The sequence below is a fragment of the Pseudonaja textilis genome, chromosome 1, assembly GCF_049901715.1.
Source record: "Pseudonaja textilis isolate UNSWEBS1 chromosome 1, rPseTex1.2, whole genome shotgun sequence".
In the NCBI taxonomy this organism is placed as follows: Eukaryota; Metazoa; Chordata; class Lepidosauria; order Squamata; family Elapidae; genus Pseudonaja; species Pseudonaja textilis.
The window spans coordinates 114,956,394-114,978,297 of record NC_141990.1 but is presented as its reverse complement, the minus strand read 5'-3'; the positions used below and the strand labels follow the sequence as shown (position 1 = coordinate 114,978,297).

At 36.5% G+C, this 21,904-nt stretch overlaps 2 protein-coding genes across 8 annotated transcripts in view; one reads left to right on the top strand and one right to left on the bottom strand.

Annotated features, from left to right (window-relative positions):
- Positions 1 to 7,603, top strand: part of MYO6 (myosin VI) — a 114,980-nt gene extending 107,377 nt beyond the window's left edge. For all 4 annotated transcript variants that reach the window (XM_026695131.2, XM_026695130.2, XM_026695129.2 and 1 more), the window contains 2 exons: positions 1,103 to 1,324; positions 2,047 to 7,603. In XM_026695131.2, coding sequence (XP_026550916.1) covers positions 1,103 to 1,324; positions 2,047 to 2,246 — 422 coding nt within the window. In that variant the 3' untranslated portion in view covers positions 2,247 to 7,603. The remainder of the gene's footprint in view (positions 1 to 1,102; positions 1,325 to 2,046) is intronic.
- The window catches only part of IMPG1 (interphotoreceptor matrix proteoglycan 1), an 87,674-nt gene continuing 70,333 nt past the window's right edge, over positions 4,564 to 21,904 (bottom strand). For 2 of the 4 annotated variants that reach the window (XM_087915113.1, XM_087915127.1), the window contains exons 13-17: positions 18,715 to 19,235; positions 16,741 to 16,960; positions 12,310 to 12,520; positions 11,011 to 11,077; positions 8,092 to 10,233 (exon numbers count right to left, since the gene is read on the bottom strand). In XM_087915113.1, the coding sequence (XP_087771239.1) occupies positions 11,044 to 11,077; positions 12,310 to 12,520; positions 16,741 to 16,960; positions 18,715 to 19,235 (986 nt within the window). In that variant the 3' untranslated portion in view covers positions 8,092 to 10,233; positions 11,011 to 11,043. Of the gene's footprint in view, positions 4,673 to 8,091; positions 10,234 to 11,010; positions 11,078 to 12,309; positions 12,521 to 16,740; positions 16,961 to 18,714; positions 19,236 to 21,904 lie in introns of those variants that run through there. The other 2 variants (XM_087915120.1, XM_087915132.1) reach the window with 2 other exon arrangements.

Below are 21,904 nucleotides of genomic sequence, written 5' to 3'. Positions count from 1 at the left end.
GATTTATTATTTATAATTATTTAGCTTAATTTAGCTTAATTATGTAGTTAAAATTATTCATTATTAATTCCTTCCATAAACTGGAATAGAAAGAAAAGTGTCCTCTCATGAATAACTGAACTGCTTTTTCTGCAATTGTCCACAACAACTTTGCATTTGAAATCTCCTGTTTGAAACCTGAAAATTCAAGAAATTTCCTTTTCTTTCTGTTTTTAATGTGAGTCTGTGTCAGGGAATTGCACAAATGAAGTCAGAGATGCTGACATGAACTTGTGGCTTTATATGACTAAATATATTTAATATTTATATTTACAGCAGACAAGGTAGTCAGGCACACACTAACATTATGAGGTAAATTGTCAAGTAAATCCTAGAGCATATAGAGCACACAGAAGAAAAAGGTGGGGGAAAAGGGAAACTCCCCCTTTACACCCACAACAACCAATCATGACATAGATTACCTCATACAGGATCAAGCACTCTCCAGCCAATAAACTACAACTGGGTTTTGTGGCCCATCTCACACTTTATTGTTCCAGCTATTAAATAACTTAACAGTCCGCAAATGACTCAAGTGTGTCTTTCCCCCCCATCTATAACGATACCTTATTCTATTTTTCTCATCCTTTCACTTTACTTTTCTCCCAGGTTGGGAGACAATTTGCCTTGCAAAACATATGCTTTGAGAATTGTATTCCAGCACTATGTTACATAAACATTCGTTAATTTATTCATTCAATTTCCATAGCCACCCATCTGAGTCAATGATTCTGAGTGGCTTACAATTCAAAAATTGGGGTTATTGTGTACTTTTAATCATTGGGAATCTTCCTTCTTTTGCCCAGCATACTTAACTTCATTGAATGGATTCCTCAGCTGGGACCCGCAATATAAACATTTGTTTCCATGGCTGAAGCAAAATCCATGTTACTTCAAAAAATGTTGTGGCCAATGCAAGATCTTCTTTTACTGTTTTCTCTTTACTGAAAGTATTTTCAAACTTGTCCTACTTTTCTGCACATATTTTTTTAAAAAAAGGTGATGGTAGTGAAGACTAGTTTTGATCTTGGCTTCAAATTTTAACTGTAATTATTCCTTACAGCTCAGCAGAATCCAGCAAGTCAGTTGTCCGTTAGACAGCAGCAAGAGATCGAAATGAACCGGCAACAGCGATATTTCCGAATTCCTTTCATCCGCCCAGCAGATCAATACAAGGATCCTCAGAATAAAAAAAAAGGCTGGTGGTATGCTCACTTTGATGGACCATGGATTGCTCGTCAAATGGAACTTCATCCTGATAAGCAACCCATTTTGCTAGTGGCTGGTTAGTATGTGTTTTGTTTTCATTTTTTAAATAAAATTGGAAAGGTAGGCTTTGTTTATTGACAAGATGCACTAAAGGTAAATCAAGATCTTTGCAAAGCAAAATATTGTTTTATTTAAAAAGATTGTCTTCACTTTCAGAAGAATCTTGAAAAATAGACAAAGCTCAAGTTCCTTTGGATAATGAGATGAACAGCACATGAATGAATGAATGAATGAATGAATGAATGAATTTGCCAGCTTCTCCCTTGAGAAAAGTAGTAATTAGTAGATTAACATTTGTTTAGATATTGAGTTTGGATATTCCAAAATTATTCCTAGAAATTTACATATTATAAACATAAAACATGATAAAAATATAAAATTGATAGGTTGTTATTACGTCCTGCTATCAAAACTGATAGCAATGCAGAGTTTCCTGCTATCAAAACTCTGCAATGCAGAGTTGATTTTTAGATTACAACTTATTTTGTCGATCCACATTTCCTCTTGCATTATGGGAGTCAAAGATTCCAAATATTTGAGCTATAGGTGATTAGAGGATTAAATAAGAAGAATTACAAGAATTTGGATAGTTGTAGGTCTCCTCTTCTAAAGGCAATGAGTTTGGGAAAGTAGCTAGTGCTTGTTATAGTTATGTTCTCAATTTTGCATGTGTCCAAAACAAAAAGAGGTAAGCTTGTATTATAACTTTTGTGAACTCTGGGGTTTCCTCTATTCCAGGCAAGGATGACATGGAGATGTGTGAGCTGAATCTTGAAGAAACTGGCCTGACTCGTAAGCGGGGTGCTGAAATTTTGCCGCGGCAGTTTGAAGAGATTTGGGAACGCTGTGGTGGAATCCAGTATCTTCAAAATGCAATTGAGAGCAAACAAGCTCGGCCGACCTATGCAACTGCTATGCTGCAGAACTTGTTGAAATAAATCGTTATTTTGCACCTTCTGAGTACAGCAGAACTTTTAACATTCCATAATCATGTAGAGATGTTTAATATAAACTGGTTTTATTAATGTGTCGATTTTTAGTTTGTACTTTTGATGTCTTAATTTGTGTAGTGAGCTCATTCATTCTCAAGATCTGTTTTTTTCTTTCAAGTATGTTCTTTGATTTAGGCCAGCATATGATAATATAAATAATACTGTAATATAGAGCAGAACTGGTAAATCTATGTGTCTCCTGCTGTGCTGGGTTCCAACATTTGTCAACTCCAGCTAACATAGTCAGTGCGATGGGGTAAAAGTCCAGCAGTAGTTGGAGAACTAGAGATCCCCATCCCTGATATAGCATAACACACTACCAATATGTAGTTTAGAATGACCCAAAATGGCATTTTATCTTCTGTAACACACTTCCCAGATACTATCTGGAAAAATGAGTTTCCACAAAGTAGAAGAAGCAGTGTTTTCTTTACACTAGGCTAACTAGAACTGTGAGGCCTTAATGTTCTTAACATTTAATGTACAGAAATTAAAGTAGACTCCTATAAAGGTGAAAGATAACCCTTCAACATCACTTGCAAACAAGCATGTTGGGAAAATATGTCTTAAGGTAGATTGCTGGGTGTCATATACTGAATATAGAAAAACTTGAGCCTGAAGTGCTTTAGCAATTCAGAACTGAAATGATTTGATGCACTTTTAAGCAGGTGTGCATGTGTGTGTTTGTCTTCTTTTTTAAACTGCTTTATTTTTTTTCACAAAACAGGTTCTTTCAGACAATTCATGTTTAATTTTTTGTTATAAATGTATTGGGAATCCTTTTTCAGTTAAAGTGAAATATAATTCACAGAGATGGTTCAATATTTATCCCTGCAGATATTTATGGCTGGAACCATCAGAGATATGAACTCCATGAATTATGCCACCAAGGTTGAATTTGAGTATGGGGACCTGTGTTGTCCTTCTATGCATCACTGAAATCAATATGGATTAAGTAGATTTTTTTTTTCTGACTTCTGATGAATTAGCAGAACCCTGGCATTTCTTGTTATATCATGCTGCTTCAAATTGTTTAACTTCAAAGTGTTCAAGGTTTCCCCCTCTCCTACTCTAATAGATCTTTTCTTGTTGCTAATCTCCCAAGTTCAGGTTTTGTGGGCTTTCCTTTTTTTTTTTTTTGGCAGGGTTTCCTTAACAGTAATTAATATACTTATAACAGTTATTTCTTTCAGACAGTTTTAAATTGCCTTTGGTTGATGTTGCAAAATGAGCTAATGTCAGCATAACAAATCTTGGTGTTATCACAATTTTGGGATCTTTAGAGAAATTAAGAAATGTCACTTAATAAAAAAAATACAGATCACACTAGGAGAAAGTTTCTTTCCTTTATTAGAGTAATTGCGTTTCTCAGCTCTGATTTTTAAATCTTCAAATAAGAATTTAAAAAGAAGAATGAGCTGAGTTCACATTGGCTACTAAGTTTTGACCAGATTGGGTGTAAAAAAGAAAACATATTCATAAATCTAAGCAATATTTGTACTATATTTAAGATTACTGAGATCATCAGTTTATGTATTCAGATGTGCAAGTATCATTCTCAGACCCAAATGAACCAGTCCAAATGTAGGCAGCTTTGACAGCTTTAGGCTAAACTTGGTGTATTGTCTACCCCATCAAGATAATCAAGATCAGATTTGTCGAAATCAAAAATATCTTTCACAAGTGAAAGCTCTTCAGCTTGCAGTAAGGATTTCTGCTCCTTTCCATTCTATAGGCAATCTCACTATCAGTAATAACTTTTCCAAATTATAAAGACAGCAGAAGAGAGTGAAAAAGGGAATGCAAGCCAAGTCATGAGTGTAAATCCGCTTAGGGGGCGTTGAATCCAAATGGATGTTTGCATATCCTTTTGGTTTGGCTATACAGTTCAAGAAATCAGAAATCATGCAAATGTTTGTTTTTTTTTAGTCCATAGATAATGTTTGACTAGGAGAGCCTAGAAGCCCTTGTCTCTACCCACAAAAGCCTCCGATGGCAGAATATAAGATTATTTTCCATTAAATACACAATCATTAGGTAGAAAGGTATGCTCGAGGATGGAAGACAAGTGTGCAGTCAGATAGTTTTCAAAATTGTCCCTGTTTGCTGAAATTGGATTGCATATGTGATTTTTCTTCCCCTTTTTTGAAATTAGAATTTATTCAACATCAGTCTTTCTGCATACCATGTGTTTTGTCCAGCTTGTGAAAGAGCTGCTTGATGGGCAGTTGTAATGCATCACTTGCCCTATCACAATCCTGTTCTTTTTCTCTCTTTTCTTCAAAGCATCAGGCTCGCACAGAAGAACTTCTGCAGGGTCCCATGAAAAGCCTCCAAAGGCTGTAGATTTGTAGAATCCCATAGTAAAAGCTCTGTTTAGATTGGTGATGCAAGAAAATATTTATATGTTAAATCCATAAAGGACTAGTTGACTCTGATTGATCTCTTCATTTGTGCCTTTGGTTTCAGTGGGAGGCTACGTTAAAGGCATCGCAGGACATCAGTGTTTTTATGTTGAAATATGTGGGGGAGGTTGAAATTTTTTCAGTATAGCAATTAAGAGACAAAGTTGTTTCATTTCTTGCATGGAAACTATGACTCCGTTGACAGTCCCCAACTGTTTTGCTTCTAATTAAGAATGACAACATCCTTTATGCGTGGAAATGCAACATGGAGAAATATTGATTGGAAAACTAGTTTTCAAAGAGAGAGACGGAGAATGTGGAAAAACGGCTTAAAAAAAAACTGTTATAGCCAAACCCAGAATCATCTACAGTTGTACTGTTTTGTAAAACTTATAGACTGTGTTGAGCACCTCGATCATAGCTAAGCTAAAGCAGATGGCCACATTTTAAAATAATATTTGAGGAGTCGTTGTTGCTCTCTGAGCTTGCTTGTTTTCTTTACCCCAGGTAACATCACCAGTGCTAGTAAGGAGTGCTGTTGCAATATTTCTTTATTATTCTGGATTAATTTGATTGTCCTAGATGTGTCTGCAGTTACTATATCAACTGGCTAGTATAAGGAGTTGGCACCTTGATGCAATTTTTTTTAATTCCCATTATAAGAGGAATTGAATTTAAAATGATATGACATTGTTTTCTATATAATATTTATTTAACAGGTGCCAATCTGGTGAATAAAATACACACTGCATTAATACATTTGGCAGATGCATATAGTTTCTCTTTTTTGCCCCCAACATCTGGCCAGAGATTTCAGCATAAAGATGAATGAAAATGCCAGTCCCTCAACAGAAAAAAATTAGAGACTGGTTGCTTCCTGTGTATTTGTGACCTTTCTGATATGAAAGCCCCAAGATACAAAAGTAGGTACATCTCCAGATAATACATTTACTTGTGCATCTGTGTTGTGGTTTCAAAGTACAGGGAGTCTTGGGTGGCGGCTATTCTACCTCTGCAGACCATCATATTTGCTTAGCTTTGCTAAATGAGGAATATACATACATCAGTCTACTCTAAATCTCATAAAATAGCAATCCTAGTTCCATGACCAAGTAAATAAGAGTATCATGTAAAAGTTTAGGTACTGCTCATCAAATTTAATATTTCAGTATACTACATGAACAGAAGCTGACAATTTCTAAATAGTATAAAGTTAAACACAATGCCTTTCTACAAAATTCAATTGCATACTTAAATTTTTATGTGCAAATGTTTAACAAGCCAAAATAAGGAAACATCTTTTTAATCAGTAACTGTAACATCATCTTTGCCAGAATAGGTTCCAAATAGCTGAGAATTTGTCTAATCTTGTTTTAGAGTGTTTTTCCTACTCTTCCTTGCAGAAATATCTCTCTTACATGTTACATGATTGATTGTCACTATTATTCAGTTCTGAGGGCTATCTCCCCACTTCACATCATGCCTGATGTGAAGATAATTTTAGACAATTGCCTTGCTGAAATATCTAACTGAATATAGGATATTAGCTCTAAAATTCATTGACATTTCCTTGAATCCATCTTTTCGCCTGTCCGATATTTGCTGTGCTGTGCAGTAGTTGATGTGGTTTGCTTTGCTGTACACAACTCCAAAATATTTCTCTTCAAATGCTTCACTATTTTTGTCCAAATTCATCCCATGTTGGCATGGCTGACCAGTTAAGTGTTCATCAGTCCAAAGCATTTTATTTAAAATATTTTAGGCTTATCAAGGTTTTCTTTTGATAGGTGAGACTTTTGTGATAGTTTTAATAAAAAGATCCTTCTTCCATGAAGATAACCATATATTCAGTGCCGTTAAGGAGAGCAGCTATTCCAGAGACAGCTTAATCTTTCAGCTGGTCTTAGTAAACGATAGTTGATAAGTGTAACACACAATAGATTTTCTTTCTTCTTTCCTTTCTTTTCCTTGTTTGGGGTTTGCTCTTTTCTATTTTTTTAATTTTAAGATTAAAGATTGTTTTGCTAATTGTGTATGCATAAGATAAATTCTGAAATAATTCTTAAGTTATTTCCTGTGATTGTGAGTTCAGTGCAAATCTGAACAGTTTTCAAATCGCTCTAGCAGACATTTTGTTTGGGCTTCCAGTTCTCACCTTGACATCAACAATTCCACATAATTTCCGTATCTTAACAGTATTTTTAGCTGGAAAGGATTAGCTGAAAGCACTTAAAGATTTTGGTATAGTCATCCTCTTCCTTGTAATGTGAATTATCTTCATTTGCACATAATCGGATCCCTGCTTAGAGTTCTTAGTTGATAAAAATATATAGAACATTTATAACCTGAGAGGTTAGAAAAGTCAGAATATTTTTCACCTGTGGAATTGCTGTCTCCTGGCTAAATGCAAAATACACCTGACAAGTTAACCACTTTCTGGTTATCTCATTAACAACTTTACAGTTTTAGAAAAAGTAGCACCAAATCGATTAGAATGGTGCCCAAATTTCTGTATCTGCCATATAAACAGTTTACTTATTTTTGTTTGGTAAATAATGGTACAAAATACTTAGGTATGCATCCAAATATGTAGAAATATGTCATGGTTAATATTGTATGATGTAGAGATTGTGTCAGCTTCTATTCCCTTATGTATTCATTGAAACATATGTCGACCAGCGGTACCTAAATTTTGCATGCAGTTATAAGCCTGCATACAACTAGCAGTTCCCTGAACAGTACAGGATTCTTAATATTACTTTGGAAATGTTCTCATCTGTAATTGTATCTCTTTCATCTCTGGCTTATTTCCTACTAAACTGTTCCAAGTACTTTGTCAAATATCTTTGATTGTGTACTGCAAATTATAACAAAATAAATTCACTCTGTTGATCTTTCTGCAATATTTCTTTTTAAAAGAATGGAAATGCTTGGGAAATTTTGACACTTAGATTTACCTCCCCCCAATGATATACAAATTATAGCAAATAAGTAGAAAATTAAAGTAATCTGGCTTTGAAACACAGTTTCGAATCTTTAAAACATTAGGCTAAAAGACAATGAAATGGAAGGATTGACATTTTTCTTCTAGAATTTTTTCTCTCAAGTTCTAATGCACTTTTTTTTACAATGCCATTGAAGTTGGTTATGATATAAACAATATTTAACAAATGAACAAAGCTAGTAGTTACTTGCTTAGCTATATTGAGAAATGTGATTCAGAAGAAAAAGAATCATAGTCTCTTAAGATGTTAAAAATATTTCCGTGTTGTTGAGATATCTAAAAAAAACTTTCATTCTTCTAAATAAGCATGTCAGATGGAAAAATAGTAGATCATCTTTATCAGATCATCCAGAAAAAAACTCTTTAACTAGAGATACAGAAACATATTTAAATGACTTTATTGAAATACAAAATAGTCTTCTTCAAATATTCTACCATATAATTTATTACTGGCCCATGATAAATTATGCTCGGAAACAATTCATGTTTAAAGTGTAAACATTGCTTCTGCCATTTGACTAGAAACTGGTATGAATAAACACACAGAAAATAGGTGTGAAACCAACCAGCCAACCAAAAATGAACATAAATAAGGAATTGTGAGTACATAGCCACCATGGGCGCTTGACATATATATATATATGAAGCAGGATACTGTACCTCTAGATGTGTCCCGTACAAGTGTAACTCTTGATTGTATCTTACATCTGCAGTGGGAACACACCAAGACTAACTTCTTACCTCATGCAGCAACTAGGGCTACTAAATCAGGGCAACCATTAAAATGCAGCAAAGGGATATTGGTATCTTCTTACTATAACCCCCAAAGTAGCAACAGTATATACAAATGACCCAAGAATACATTTTTCTTGATGCTAGAGAATATCCAGTGAAGTTTATCTTTTAGAGAGGTAGGCTCTGCAAGGTAAACTTTAGAAAGCAATTGCCATTTTATGTCTTAGACAAGCTGTAATGCCTAATTGTGCATAGAAAAGAAGATGGTTCAGAGTATATGGATTATACCCAGAGCAGAAATACACTTGAGCATTAAAGGATACCATCTGCCAGAGCATAAGGAATTAGGGAATGCTAAACCATTGTAAAATCCTGCTGCTTATAGCTCGCATTCTATGTTCCTCTATTTGAAGGTAATTGTGGCTTTGGTCATACCAATTATGTAGTTAAGGGAGAAGATCCATTTCATTAGACCTGAGCTTCTTCAAAACTGGTGAAATTGATGTTGATCATATAAGGCAGGGGTGTCAAACTCACAGCGTGATAGCGTAATGGGACTTTCCCCCCCTTTGCTAAATCGGGTATGGGCCAGCGCATGACGCATTGGACCCATGGGCTGCAGGTTTGACAGCCCTGATCTAAGGCATGGCTTTCCGTTGCAGCCAGGTTATGTCTTGTGAATCGACATGCATTACTGCCAACTTGCATCAAGTGTATAAAGTATTTTGAAGCCTAATTTTGGAGTTATTTAGGTTAAGCCTAAATGCCCCTATAAGATAAGTCCTATACAGAACTAATAATTACATTTGTGTTTCAGTGTCTCTATTCTATGAAACATATATATTTAAGGATAACAGCAAACATATTTCTTCCTAAAGGCAGCTTGATATTTACAGTCAGATTCTTTAAAAAAAAACTTTAAGGAAGGATGCATTTAAATTCATTAGACTTTGAGTGACAATTCTTATTTTTTATGTAATTGATGCCATTAGTAGTGGAAGATAGGATTAGAAAAGGAGAACTGTGAAACATCATTATAGGTTTTGGATAGGTTTCTGGGTTCTACAGTTTGATTTTCCAATTACTGCATTTGAGGTATTATTATATTATTGACCATATATGTCACCCTGATGCCTTTTTAATTTTGAGATAGTTTATCTGTACAGTTAATCCTACACTTACAATTGTCACTTTTATTGTTTAGCAGTACTGTCATTAAGTGAGGCATCATGTGACTGCACTTGATTTCACAACCACTTTGCTATAGTCGTTAAGTGATTCCCCCATGGTCATTAAGTGAGACCTCACATGACCGTGAGTTGAGACCTCCTGCTGGCATTCCCATTAGCTTTGCTGGTTAGAAGATGGCTGGGAAGATTGCAAATGGCAAACACATGACTGTAGGATGCTACAACTATTGTCAGTGCTTTTAACTTTGTGCGTTGGAACTTTGAACACTTGCCAAGCAAACGGTCATAAAGTCAAGGACTACCTGTAATACACAGACTTGACTTACATCTAAGCAACAAAAAAAATCACATAAACATTAGATATCTACTAATTACATTACATTTAGCATTGCATTTATGTTAATAGGGATGCTATGAAGTTAAACAGTTTTAAGGAAATTAATTACAGCTTCTGCCTTTAAAAAAAAAGATATAAGCTTCAGTTAAAATGTTCCACATTTTTTCTGGGGAAGAAAAAGATGGATGTTGTGGTTGTCCTCCTTCTTCCTCAAAGATTCCACTGAGCTTCCATATTAGAAGAGGTCTTGTTCCTAAAGCACCTGTAGAAACAACGTTCGTGAAAGGAATGTAAGGTTACTTAAAATGGAGTTCAGTGGTGTACTTCTATGAGTAAAACCTATTCGGGGTGTAATTCTGCTTCTTCTCTGCAGAAATTCAATCTCTTCCATGGGCTGGGGACCCCCAAGACAAGCTTTAAGAATGGCAAAATACAGGAAGGGGATGGGTTAGGGAGTGAAAGCTCAATAACAGCAGCGATGGGGTTGTACCTGAAAGACTAGGCTGCGGGCAGATCATCCTGAAGAACATATACAGTATCTACGTGATTAGCAAGAGTTGATGCCAACATGATGGCACGTAATAATAAAAATCATAGCATGTGGTACACTACATACTAAGCCTGAATATTGCTACAAAAAATTTGCCCATAATTTAAATCATCATCATCCCTTGCGGGGTGGGGTCTGGGCTATTGAATGGAGCTAGCAGAGTGTTTAATGGCCGGTTGCCTTTCCTGTCTCCAACGCAGAGTTTTGTTCAGCAGATATATTCTCATTGTGCCTGGAGAGAGAAATATCTGCCTCTACCTATTGAACTCACAGCCTCCTGATTGTGAGGCGGGAGCAGCTCCACCTCTAGGCCACTGCACCACTCCTTGCTCATAATTTAAACGACGTATTTTAAATTAGCAAAGGCAAGTAAATCAAATAAAATAAAGGACTGATTCTAAGTTTTAAGGAGCCACATAAAAGTATGTAAGATCTCCGGACTTTACTAAAAATGCATTTGACAACTTTAAAAAAAAAAAAATCACAAACCTTCATAGTCTCTGGAATTCAGGCTTTCAGATGCTAACTTGTTATTTTTTGTTTTGTATCCTGGGGCCTATGAAGAAAACAAAGATTATGAATTAAATGTTTACAATTACAAACCACTAAACTCAAGACCCTCAAGAGACACAGTGTCAGAAACATTATCAGACCATTTTGTTACCGAGAAGATCCAGGTATGAAGCCGCTGCAGTGAGGTGTGTTAAACATTATTATTAAACATCATAGAACACTGAAACACAGTAAGAAGATAGTTGAAAGGCCAATGGTGAAACTCAGAAAAGCATATTTTGAAGATGAAGGATAATATGTGTATGTATTTTACTATCATATTCTGTGCTTTTGTTTATTTTGTAAAATTACTCATAAAACTTATACTATATGGTCCATTGCAAAAATTATGGATGGGATTGTCATTATGGAAAACAGGATGAATTCGACTAGGATTATCTGTACTGTAGTGACTGAGAGGTAAAAGAGAATCTCAGAAATGGCAAAGCAGAACTTGCTGGTTGGTGGTAAGACAGGCGGTATAAAAGGCCACTGAGATATCAGAACATACGAAGGGTGGATCTGCTTGTCCCCACTTTGTCTTCATTCTGCATTTCTGTTGTAATGTAATTAACCAACTGATGGGGGAAAAATGAGAGACTTTAAGCCAAGGATCAAACACTTTGTGTTATTGGATCATATAGTCAGGAGCATCAACCTTGTGTCATTATGGCGGCGTCACATGATGTATCGTGTCTTTTTTCCCCTTCGCTAAACCGGGCATGGGCCTGGCCAGAGCGTGATGCATCTAGTCCATGGGCTGAGAGTTTGACAGCCCTGATATAGGTATAGGAGATAATTAAAAATGGTTGCTAAAGCTGCTACTGTTTTATTCTACATACTTTATTAGGTAGATTCTGGCTTTTGAGAAATATTCTGTGCCTGAGGTAATTGAACACTACGATGTAAAATAAAATAAATTAAATTTGATTGTAATCTCACAAAAATGCATCTGAGTGAAGTCAGTGTACTTGTTTTGACCAGCAGTATATCACCAGAGGTTCAGATAAAGCCTCTCTAGTCCAGTTCCCATAAAACTTTTAACTGGAGAGTTTGAATGGGAAACTTTGTTTAATAACAGAGCACAAAATCTGCATGCAGAATGTTCTCTTCTCATACTGACAATCCAAGCAAACATTAATGCCATTTGAGAATTGCAAAATAATTGCCACTGCACTTATCCATATCCATGGTACCATTAATATTCATGATCAACCTTATAATAAAGGGACATACCTACACACTGCACCTTTTTCCGGAACCAATTCGCATTTGCTACCGTTAGCACAAATGTTTGGCTCTGTCTCGCATATGCTATGGCAAAGCAGGCCTTCTTTTCTTGCATAACCAGGTTTACAAAGACAAATTGCCTCCTTTGTCCAGTCATCCTTTAGGCACCGTGAGAATTCATCACATGCCAAGAACTTGCAAGGGTCTGCTTGATCCGCTGGAACAGAGAAGAAAAATCTTTTGAAATGGATTCATTGATGCAGGATCACGTGGACCTGGTAAATCTGCATGGCTGCTAGAGAAAACATTTGTCCATCACAGCTACCTACCATTGCTAATATATGACTGAGAAGCAACAGAGTGAAGTCCCTTCTTTTTGGCTTTCACAAGCTGCAATGATGTATTTCTTCAGTAATTTGGTATTACTTTTATATATCTTTTAGATAGTTATCAACCATATTTTACAGCAAATGCCTTCTTCTGAAGAGGAAGTGAGCAGTGCCTTCTTCAGAAAACCTTTGGAAAGCATTGCCTTGTAAGTATTTTATCCTTCTGGACTATTGGCCAAAATGGTTTCCCAGCTGGGCCATTGCGGTACATCTACAATGCAATCAACTCAAACCCCTCTTAATGAACTCATCAGGGTGTAAAGTAAACGACATGTGTCATTGCAAAGAAATGTGGAACACAGCTGCTGTTGGACATGGAAGGCTTTGTTTTATAATATGTAAGGTCCACCCTAATTGTGCTGAAATTATTGTCCCTCTGTTGCTAATATGATAGGTATTCATTCCTTAGGCATGCAACAAGAATTCATGGCTTTTGTTGCAGCAATGAATAAAAAAGAGAAAAAAAAACCCTAGCTGTTTTGATTTCATATTCTTGTCATCTGTTGCCTAGTAATTAAATTCTTGAATGAGTGCATTCATATTAATACTGCCTATATACTGTGACCATCCAATTAAAATGGCATTAATAACTATATGAAAGGCTGTTGATGGGGTGGGAGTTGCAAAGCTGATTTAGAAATCAGATAAACTGAAAGGCTATTGGAGGGTTGCAATAAATTCACTCTATTGGTCTAAGTGGTGCGCTGTATTTTGTAATAGGTGAAATATTCTAATAATATGGTAGTTCAATTTCATCCCACTGTGTTTCCGGACAATTTCCTTTTGATGGAACTATGGACCATTTGCCTGCATTAATGCAACAAGCCCAAATAGTAAGCTATTAGTAGAAATCTAAAAGTATAGGTTTTGTGCAGTGGGTCAGAGAGGGAGGTAGAATAATTTGACAACCACAGCACTCCCAGTGTTCTCCTGGATTATGAAAACTGAAAGGAGTTATCACAAGAGCTCAGGTACTGTTTTAAGACTGTCTTCCAAAACTCATCAAACAATCTTAGAATTACTTCTGTTCTGGCAAATGCTCCCTGGAACTATTTTCCATCCTGGGCACCACAATGGAAGAAAGGGAAAAAGTGGAATGGAAAACTCAGCTCTCTAGAGTGTCACATAATAAGGAACCTTGAAGAGGCCTTACTTGACTCACTGGCAGCAACATAACATCTACAAGACAACCAAGCAGCAGGCCAGGAAAAAGGGAAGTCGACAGCCTGACCTGTTTTATACTGTAAGTGATGGGTAGTGCCTTATGTCAACAGAAGCACATCTTTGGTTTTCAGTTCTTGTCCCCCTTACAAATATGTGCCCTAAATCAGAATATGCTTCAGGAAAAGTACTTTTATTTCCCCAACCTCTTGGTTTCAGCTTTGGTTGGGCTTTATCTTTTTCCTTTTTCCTGGCAATAGAAGGGAGATCCTTGTAACGGTGGCTCAGTGGCTAAAACGCTGAGCTTGGTGATTAGAAAGGTCAGCAGTTGGGCGGTTTGAATCCCCAGCACCACATAATGGAGTGAGCTCCCGTTACTTGTCCCAGCTTCTGCCAACCTAGCAGTTCAAAAGCACGTAAAAATGCAAGTAGAAAAATAGGGATCATTTTGGTGGGAAGATAATAGCATTCCGTGCGCCTTTGGTATTTAGTCATGCTGACCACATGACCACGGAGATGTCTTTGGACAGCACTGGCTCTTCGGCTTTGTAACGGAGATGAGTACTGCCCCCCTCATAGCCAGAAGCGACTAGCACATATGTGCGAAGAGAACCTTTACCTTTTACCTTGTAATTAAGCTGATTAAACAGTGAAGACGGGATACAGACTTCACATTTCATTCCAGAAGAAGGAGGTGCCTGCAAGCCCTCATGGGGTCCACCCTACCATGCTCAGAACAGAGATGGCAGAAGGTAGAGCGAATCTGCCTTCAAACATATCTCCCGCCACGGTTTTCACCTAGTAAAGAATCTGAAGACATCTTCAAGCATCAACTGGATTTTATATTCTCCAAAACAGGGAAACTAATTGTTTATTCTTAGGAATAATTCTGACTTAAAACCATCACAATAGCCCTAATTTAAAGGTCTGCTTATTCCCCTCTTGTTTCATCTCAGACTGTGATTACATGCAGATTTCATGATTTCAGCACCATAACTTCTTTTCGTTGTCTCTTCTGCTATACCATCTTGTCTGATTATAATAAGCAATTGCAGGGGTCCTTAAAATAGCCAGAATTTTGAGAATTGCTCGCACATCCATTTTATTCAGTGTCACCATACCTTTGAATGGCCATTGAACAAAGGGACATAACCCGCAGAATCTATCCATCTGGCATCCCTGCAAATGAAGTTAAACCAACCTGTTTGTTTATTTTTATATGGTTTAATTACTGTTTGTCTTGATGCATTAACATTTGTGCTTTAACCTTGAATCCTCCAGTTAGAAAGGGAACACCTTTTAAAACCTGTCCTGTACTTCCTTGTAGCTTCCATATTCTGATTTAAAGGTTATGAAATGAAGGAAATTCCAGCACTGTCATCAGGACAACCTTTCAGTCATAATGTTGGCGATATCAGTTGAATCATGACATGGCTATGTCAATGTATCACTGACAACTTTCTTCAGTTGAACATAAACATGGTGTATAAGTGCTTTGGATCTGTGAAAGGGCGAGAACAAGTTCATGGCAAGATGTATACCATATTTTTATGACAAAAAATTACAAGGGATTGAAAAAAACTATTCCTACAATCCCTGGCATATGTCTATGTGTGAGCATATCAACGTTTTTGCTTAAGTCTTATTTTTTTTGCTTAAAAATAATTTTGCTTAATTATTGCCTAACTTTCATATCATCTCTAGAGGCTTCACTGTATCATCAATCTATATGTCTGTTCCTTTGCTTGTTCTTCCATTTTCTCTAACTGCAACCTATTTTCCCTAATTAAGATGTGCAGTGTGCATATATATACGACTTCCTATTTAGCTAAAGCAGATAAACTGTATTTAATTTGACTCATTGTATACTGTTCTGCTAGGTGTTTTAGATCATCACATCATAAATCGGAAGTGAAAATCAAGGAAGGAAGTACTGCAGGCTGGGTGAATTGATTATCAATGGAACAAACAGTAAAATCTGAGCATATAACTGTTATAATTTGTTGACTAGCTAAATATCATCATTAGAGCCTCTGTGGCACAGTGGTTAGAGTGCAGTACTGCAAGCTACTTCTGCAGCCAGCTGCCTACAGTTTGGCAGTTCAAATCTCACCAGGCTCAATGTTGACTCAGCCTTCCATCCTTCCGAGGTGGGTAAAATGAGGACCCAAATTGTTGGGGGAAATAGGCTGACTCTGTAAACTGCTTAGAGAGGACTGTAAAGCACTATAAAGTGGTATATAAGTCTAAGTGCTATTGCTATTATTGTTTTATCTTCATATTCTATAACTATTATGGCTTGTTAATGGAATATTGCTTGTTATTAGAAATTGGATATTGCTATAGTTTTGGTTACATTGGTATTGTGCACTGCTAGGGCTGGTTTGATTTGAAGAAATGAATGAATAAACAACTAAATAAAATGAATAAATAAAAGTTTCTCAGTGCTATAAGCCTGAGAAAAAGCTTGTTAAGACTCACTTACCATCAAAGACAGGATCCTATAGAACAAAACAGCTGAAAACAGTACAGATTGGGATATAGTAACATAAGTGTTGAGAAACAACCGGTGTTGTTTCTATTGCAGCACAAGAAAACTGAAGTTTTTGAAGGTACTTCTAGATATGTTTTTGGAAACTACAGTTCCCACAAATATTTTCCAATCAGATATCTAACCAGACAATGGAGAAAACATCAAAAACTGAATAACTCCACCAGCAATAAAGTTTCTCTTTGTCATCATATTATTTTACAAGCTTCCTCAAAATATACTGCATTCCATGTAGTTTTACTAGATATTTATCTATTTATTTATCTATGAAGAACAATGTAGAGGGCTTAGAGGAAAGCAATATTGTCCTGTTTTCTGTTTCACTTTTTATATTACCTGGCTCTATTTCAAGAGAAGAGCTGTCAATTTCTAAGTTAAGACGCCGAGCAGCTGCATTGCAGAAATCTTCCAACACACAGTGAACAGCCTCTGTGATGTTGTATGGCACTGACTCCACAAACTTCATTTTGCTATTTACAATCACACTTCCATTGCGGAAATTCAGTATTTCCAACTGCTTAAATCCTGTAAGATTGGATTGTAGATAGGGAACCAGCTGAAAAATGAAAGAAAATTATGCTATTAATGTCACATGCACTCATTATTTATTTTGAGAAATACAATTTTACTCTGTTTTACTGATGCTATTAGCTGATTTTACATCTAATACCAAGTCAAATTTCTGAATTAGCCTTTCAATGGCAGCTCTCAAGATAGACCTTTTAAATTTAAAACAATCAAGCAAGACAGCTAGAGTGCTCTTTTGTTTTTGCAAATTTCATTCACAGAATGCAGTACAGTTAAAAAGAAATCAATGACATTTAAGTCTACTTAAATATAAATTACAGTTGTAGGAGTGCTTCCTTTAATTTCATAGGGATTTTTCCCACAATAGGTTATGCAAGTAGAAAGAATAAGCCCTAGGTTTGTGAAGCATATAAGCAACAAAATATTGGAATAAATGGGACTTTGATCTAAAAGAATAATTCTTACATTTTTATATAATTCTGCTTGTCATTCCACAATGCTTACTAGAGTTTCTATATTATACAAAATATTGTTCAAGTGTACTTTCAGGCCAATGAGATAATGAACATTCAATTTCACCTAGACTCTTTATTTGCATTAGAATATAACATGAAGGATATATTTTGACAAAGGACTAAATTAATAATCATCTGTAAATTATTATGCTGTTTGAAATTTTTATACTTTCATGGGATTGAAGTACAGTAAAACCAATACAACTGTTCCTATTTTCAGGTCAAAATAAATATTACAACCTCAAACACACATTTCTTTCCATTAACTTGTATTCTCACACTTCAAAAAAGCAATACATTCATCACTTTCCAACTTTTCTCCCTTCCTAGTTCATTTTGGCATCAGAACTAGAAATAAAATTGGCTGTAAACAGTAGGGATCCAAGAAACTGAAAAATGCATCCTAAAATAAGCATTAAAAAAATCTTAAAAATCTGAGCAAGTTAATAGTGGCAGGAAAAAAAACATAAGGCAATCCCAGGGCTTTAAACTAATCCAGTTTCCTTCCTTCCTTCCTTCTTTGGTGTCTAACCTTGGCAACTGTGGACTTCAACTCCCAGAATTCTCTAGCCAACCATGCTGACCAGGGAATTCTGGAAGTTGAAGTTCACAAGTCTTAAAGTTGTCAAGGTTGGACATTCCTGGATTACATAGATAGATCTTCTCTATGATAACATGGTTCCCAGCCTTGTCCAATGCTGCATTCCTCACCACTATAATAAAATCCTTGGTTCAGGTCAACTCCTTTTTCCTTCCTTCCTTCCTTCCTTCCTCCCTCCCTTCCTTCCTTCCTTCTTTTCTTCCTTCTTGTCTGCCTACCTGCTTACCTTCTTTTCTTCCTTCCTGAAAGGAAGGAAGGAAGGAAGGAAGGAAGGAAGAAAGAAAGAAAGAAAGAAAAAAAGAAAGAAAGAAAGAAAGAAAGAAAGAAGAAAGGAAAGAAGAAAGGACTAGTAAACAAGTAGCTATGATTAACCACTGCTGTAGCCAAAACAGGAACATATCCATGTTGTCATTAGGAGCCAAGGTGAACTTGATGAGGACTTTTCTTTTAGGAGCAGTACATAGAATTGAGGAAATAATAATGAAGGTTGAGACTGTTAGGAGAAGGAATCCTAACTTTCTTCTGAAAGCATTCCCCCACCATCAATTCAATTTGTTTTTATTTGTTCTTTCTGATTTTAATGCGAGGCATAATGTTCTAAGATTTCTCTTAGGTGTGGGGGGTGCGGGATTATCCACAAGTTCAATACCATCCTTTGTCACCTACCAGCTGTACGAACTGTTGTTCAAGTGCTTTGTACTCAGGGGAACTCTGATTGAAGAGGTCATTGGAAAAGCGCCTGTTGGTCACCCTCAAGCTGAAGAATACCACCAGCTCTTGGCCTTGGATTGCAGCTGTCATGGAGCTTGTGGTTATATACTTCAGGGAAGGAGCTGGAGTCATACCTGGGGTTTCTGGCAATGTATGGTAGCCACTTCCCTCCTCCTCCTCCTCCTCCACTGTCACTGGGGCCATCATGTCAGTGATAACTAACTCAGTGGCAAGGTCCTGCACTCCCATTTCAAAACCATCTGAGGTTGCCCACATGGAGCTTGTGGCTTCCAAAAATTGGTTTATGTCAGTGGAAGGGCCAGTGGAGGTATCTGCTGGCAATAAAGTCAACTGATCTGTAGGCTCTAAAATATCATCTCTTGGAAGAACGGTGGAGTGAATGACAGCTGGCATTGTGGTCAAGGGCAGCAAAACCTCCTCCCCCGAAGATTCCAGTTGTTCTGTAGTCTTTTCCACTAAAAAGGAAGTAACAGAATAACAGAGTTGGAAGGGAACTTGGAGGTCTTCTAGTCCAACCCCCTGCTAAAGCAGGAGACTCTATACCATTTCAGACAAAAGGCCATCCAGTCTCTTCTTGAAAAGCTCCAGTGTTGAAGCACCCACAACTTCTGAAGGCAAGACATCCACTGGTTAATTGTTCTCACTGTCAGGAAACAAACTAGGTTTGATTAAAAAAAAGCAACAGTGATTTGTTTCATACCTGACTGGATATGAATCCTTTGAGGCTGATTTGGAAGCAAAATATATTAATAGAGTCATATAAATGTGAAATAAGCTTATAAGAGGCCAAAAAAATAGAGGTAATAGTCCAAAGAGAAGGAGGCAGAGTAAATTTAGTTGAAGCGGGGTAATTGTTGTCTTGTTTTATGCTCTCTCAGAATGAAAACCAAATAATTTGATCTGAGAGGAGTTTACACAACATGTTTAGTTTAAAATCATGCTAAACATACGCATGGGCATTGCCACACATACTAGACTTTGAAACAGATATCATTTTGGGTTCCTGGATTTGTGTCCTTGAAGATCTTTAACACAGATACCAAAATAAGCTGTAAAACCTTTTTATACATACCAAAGGGCATAGCTAAATGTCTATGGAGATTCTCAGTCATTGAGATCATGGTTGACCCAAAGCTGCTTTTTCAAGAGGCAACTGGACTTCCTGGTTTTTCTTTGATTAGAAGACGTTTTGCTTCTCGTCCAAGAAACTTCTTCAGCTCAGAGCTGGAGAAGTTTCTTGGATGAGAAGCAAAACATCTTCAAAGAAAAACCAGGAAGTCCAGTTGCCCCTTGAAAAAGCAGCTTTGACTCTTTTATACATATGGTTTTGAGCTATTGTGCTGCTAGTCCTTGACTTACAATGATTCATTTAGTGACTGTTCAAACTTACAACAGCATTGAAAAAAGTGACTTATAACCATTTTTCACATTTACGACTGTTGCAGCACCCCCCATGGTCATGTGATAAAAATTTGGGTGCTTGGCAACTGGCCTGTAGTTCTGATAGTTGCACTGTCCCAGGATCATCATTTATAACCTTCCCAGTTGGTTTCCGACAAGCAAAATCAATGGGGGAAGCCAAATTCATTTAACAACCATACAATTCATTTAAAAATTGCAGTCGTTCATTTAACAGCTACGGCAAAAAAAGGCCGTAACATGGGGCACAATTTAACAACTGTCTTGTTTAGTAAAGGGCTCCACGATGGTCATAAGTCGAGAATTTCCTACACTCAATTCTCCAATTAATTCTCCAATTCCCACTCCTCTCCTAAATCCCCTTTCTTCTTATCTGTGGTAACATCTCCTGGGATTTATACTACCCTACATCATGTTGGACACTGTTTTTTGTACTCAAATATTGTTTAGGTTAAGGAAATGTACAAGATTCACCACTGACTCCTTCCAATTTTAACCAAACCATATAGAATAGAATAGAGTAGAGTAGAGTAGAATAGAGTAGCGTAGCGTAGCATAGAATATAATAGAACAGAGTAGAGTAGAGTAGAGTAGAGTAGCATAGAGTAGAGTAGAGTAGAGTAGAGAAGGGTAGCGTAGAATAGAATAGAATAGAATAGAATAGAATAGAATAGAATAGAATAGAATAGAATAGAATAGAATAGAATAGAATAGAATAGACTCTGGAAGGAACTTTGGAGATCTTCTAGTCCAGTCTCCTGCTCAAGCAGGAAAACCTATACCATTTCAGATAAGTGTCCATCTAGCCTCTTCTTGAAAACCTCCAGTGATGAAGCACCTACAACTTCTGAAGGCAAGATGTTCCACCAGTTAATTGTCCTCCTCACTGTTAGGAACTTTCTCTTTAATTCCATCTTACTTCTCTCTTTGATTAGTTTCCAACCATTGTTTCTTCTCCTGCCCTCTGGTGCTTTGGAGAACAATTTGACCTCCTCTTCTTTGTGGCAGCCCCTCAAATACTGGCATACTGCTGCTATCATGTCACCTCTAATTCTTATTTTCTTTAGATTAGCTAAACCCAGATCCTGCAGCTGTTCTTCATATGTTTTAGTCTTCAGCCCTTTGATCATCTTAATTGCTCTTCTCTGAATTTTTTCCAAAGTCTCAACATCTTTTTTGTAGTATGGGGACCAAAATTGGTTGCAGTATTCCAGGTGTGGTCTTACTAGAGTTTTATAAAGTGGTACTAATACTTCACGTGATCTTGATTCTATGCCTCTGTTTATACAATCCAGGATTGTATTAGTTTTTTTAACTTCTATGTAAACAGCTGGCTCATATTCAATTGATCATCCACTAGGACTCCAAGGTCCTTCTCACAGTGACTGTTTTTGAACCAGGTCTCACCTACCCTATACCTATATCTTTGATTTTTCCTAAATGTAAAACTTTGCTTTTCTCCACATTAAAATTCATTTTGTTGGATAGAGCCCATTGTTCAAGTTTATTTGCAAAGGATTACAAAAATAAGCCAAAGGAGTAAAGAAGATATATAATATTGTTATTTAATTACTGGTGTAGGATTATATCTTAAATGTGAATATTAAAGAGTTGAATTTTGCTGCCAATGCAGGATAAAGTTAATAACCTTCATCCTATTTTGTTACATACCAGCTGTTTTTAACTCAAGTAATTTTCATAATCT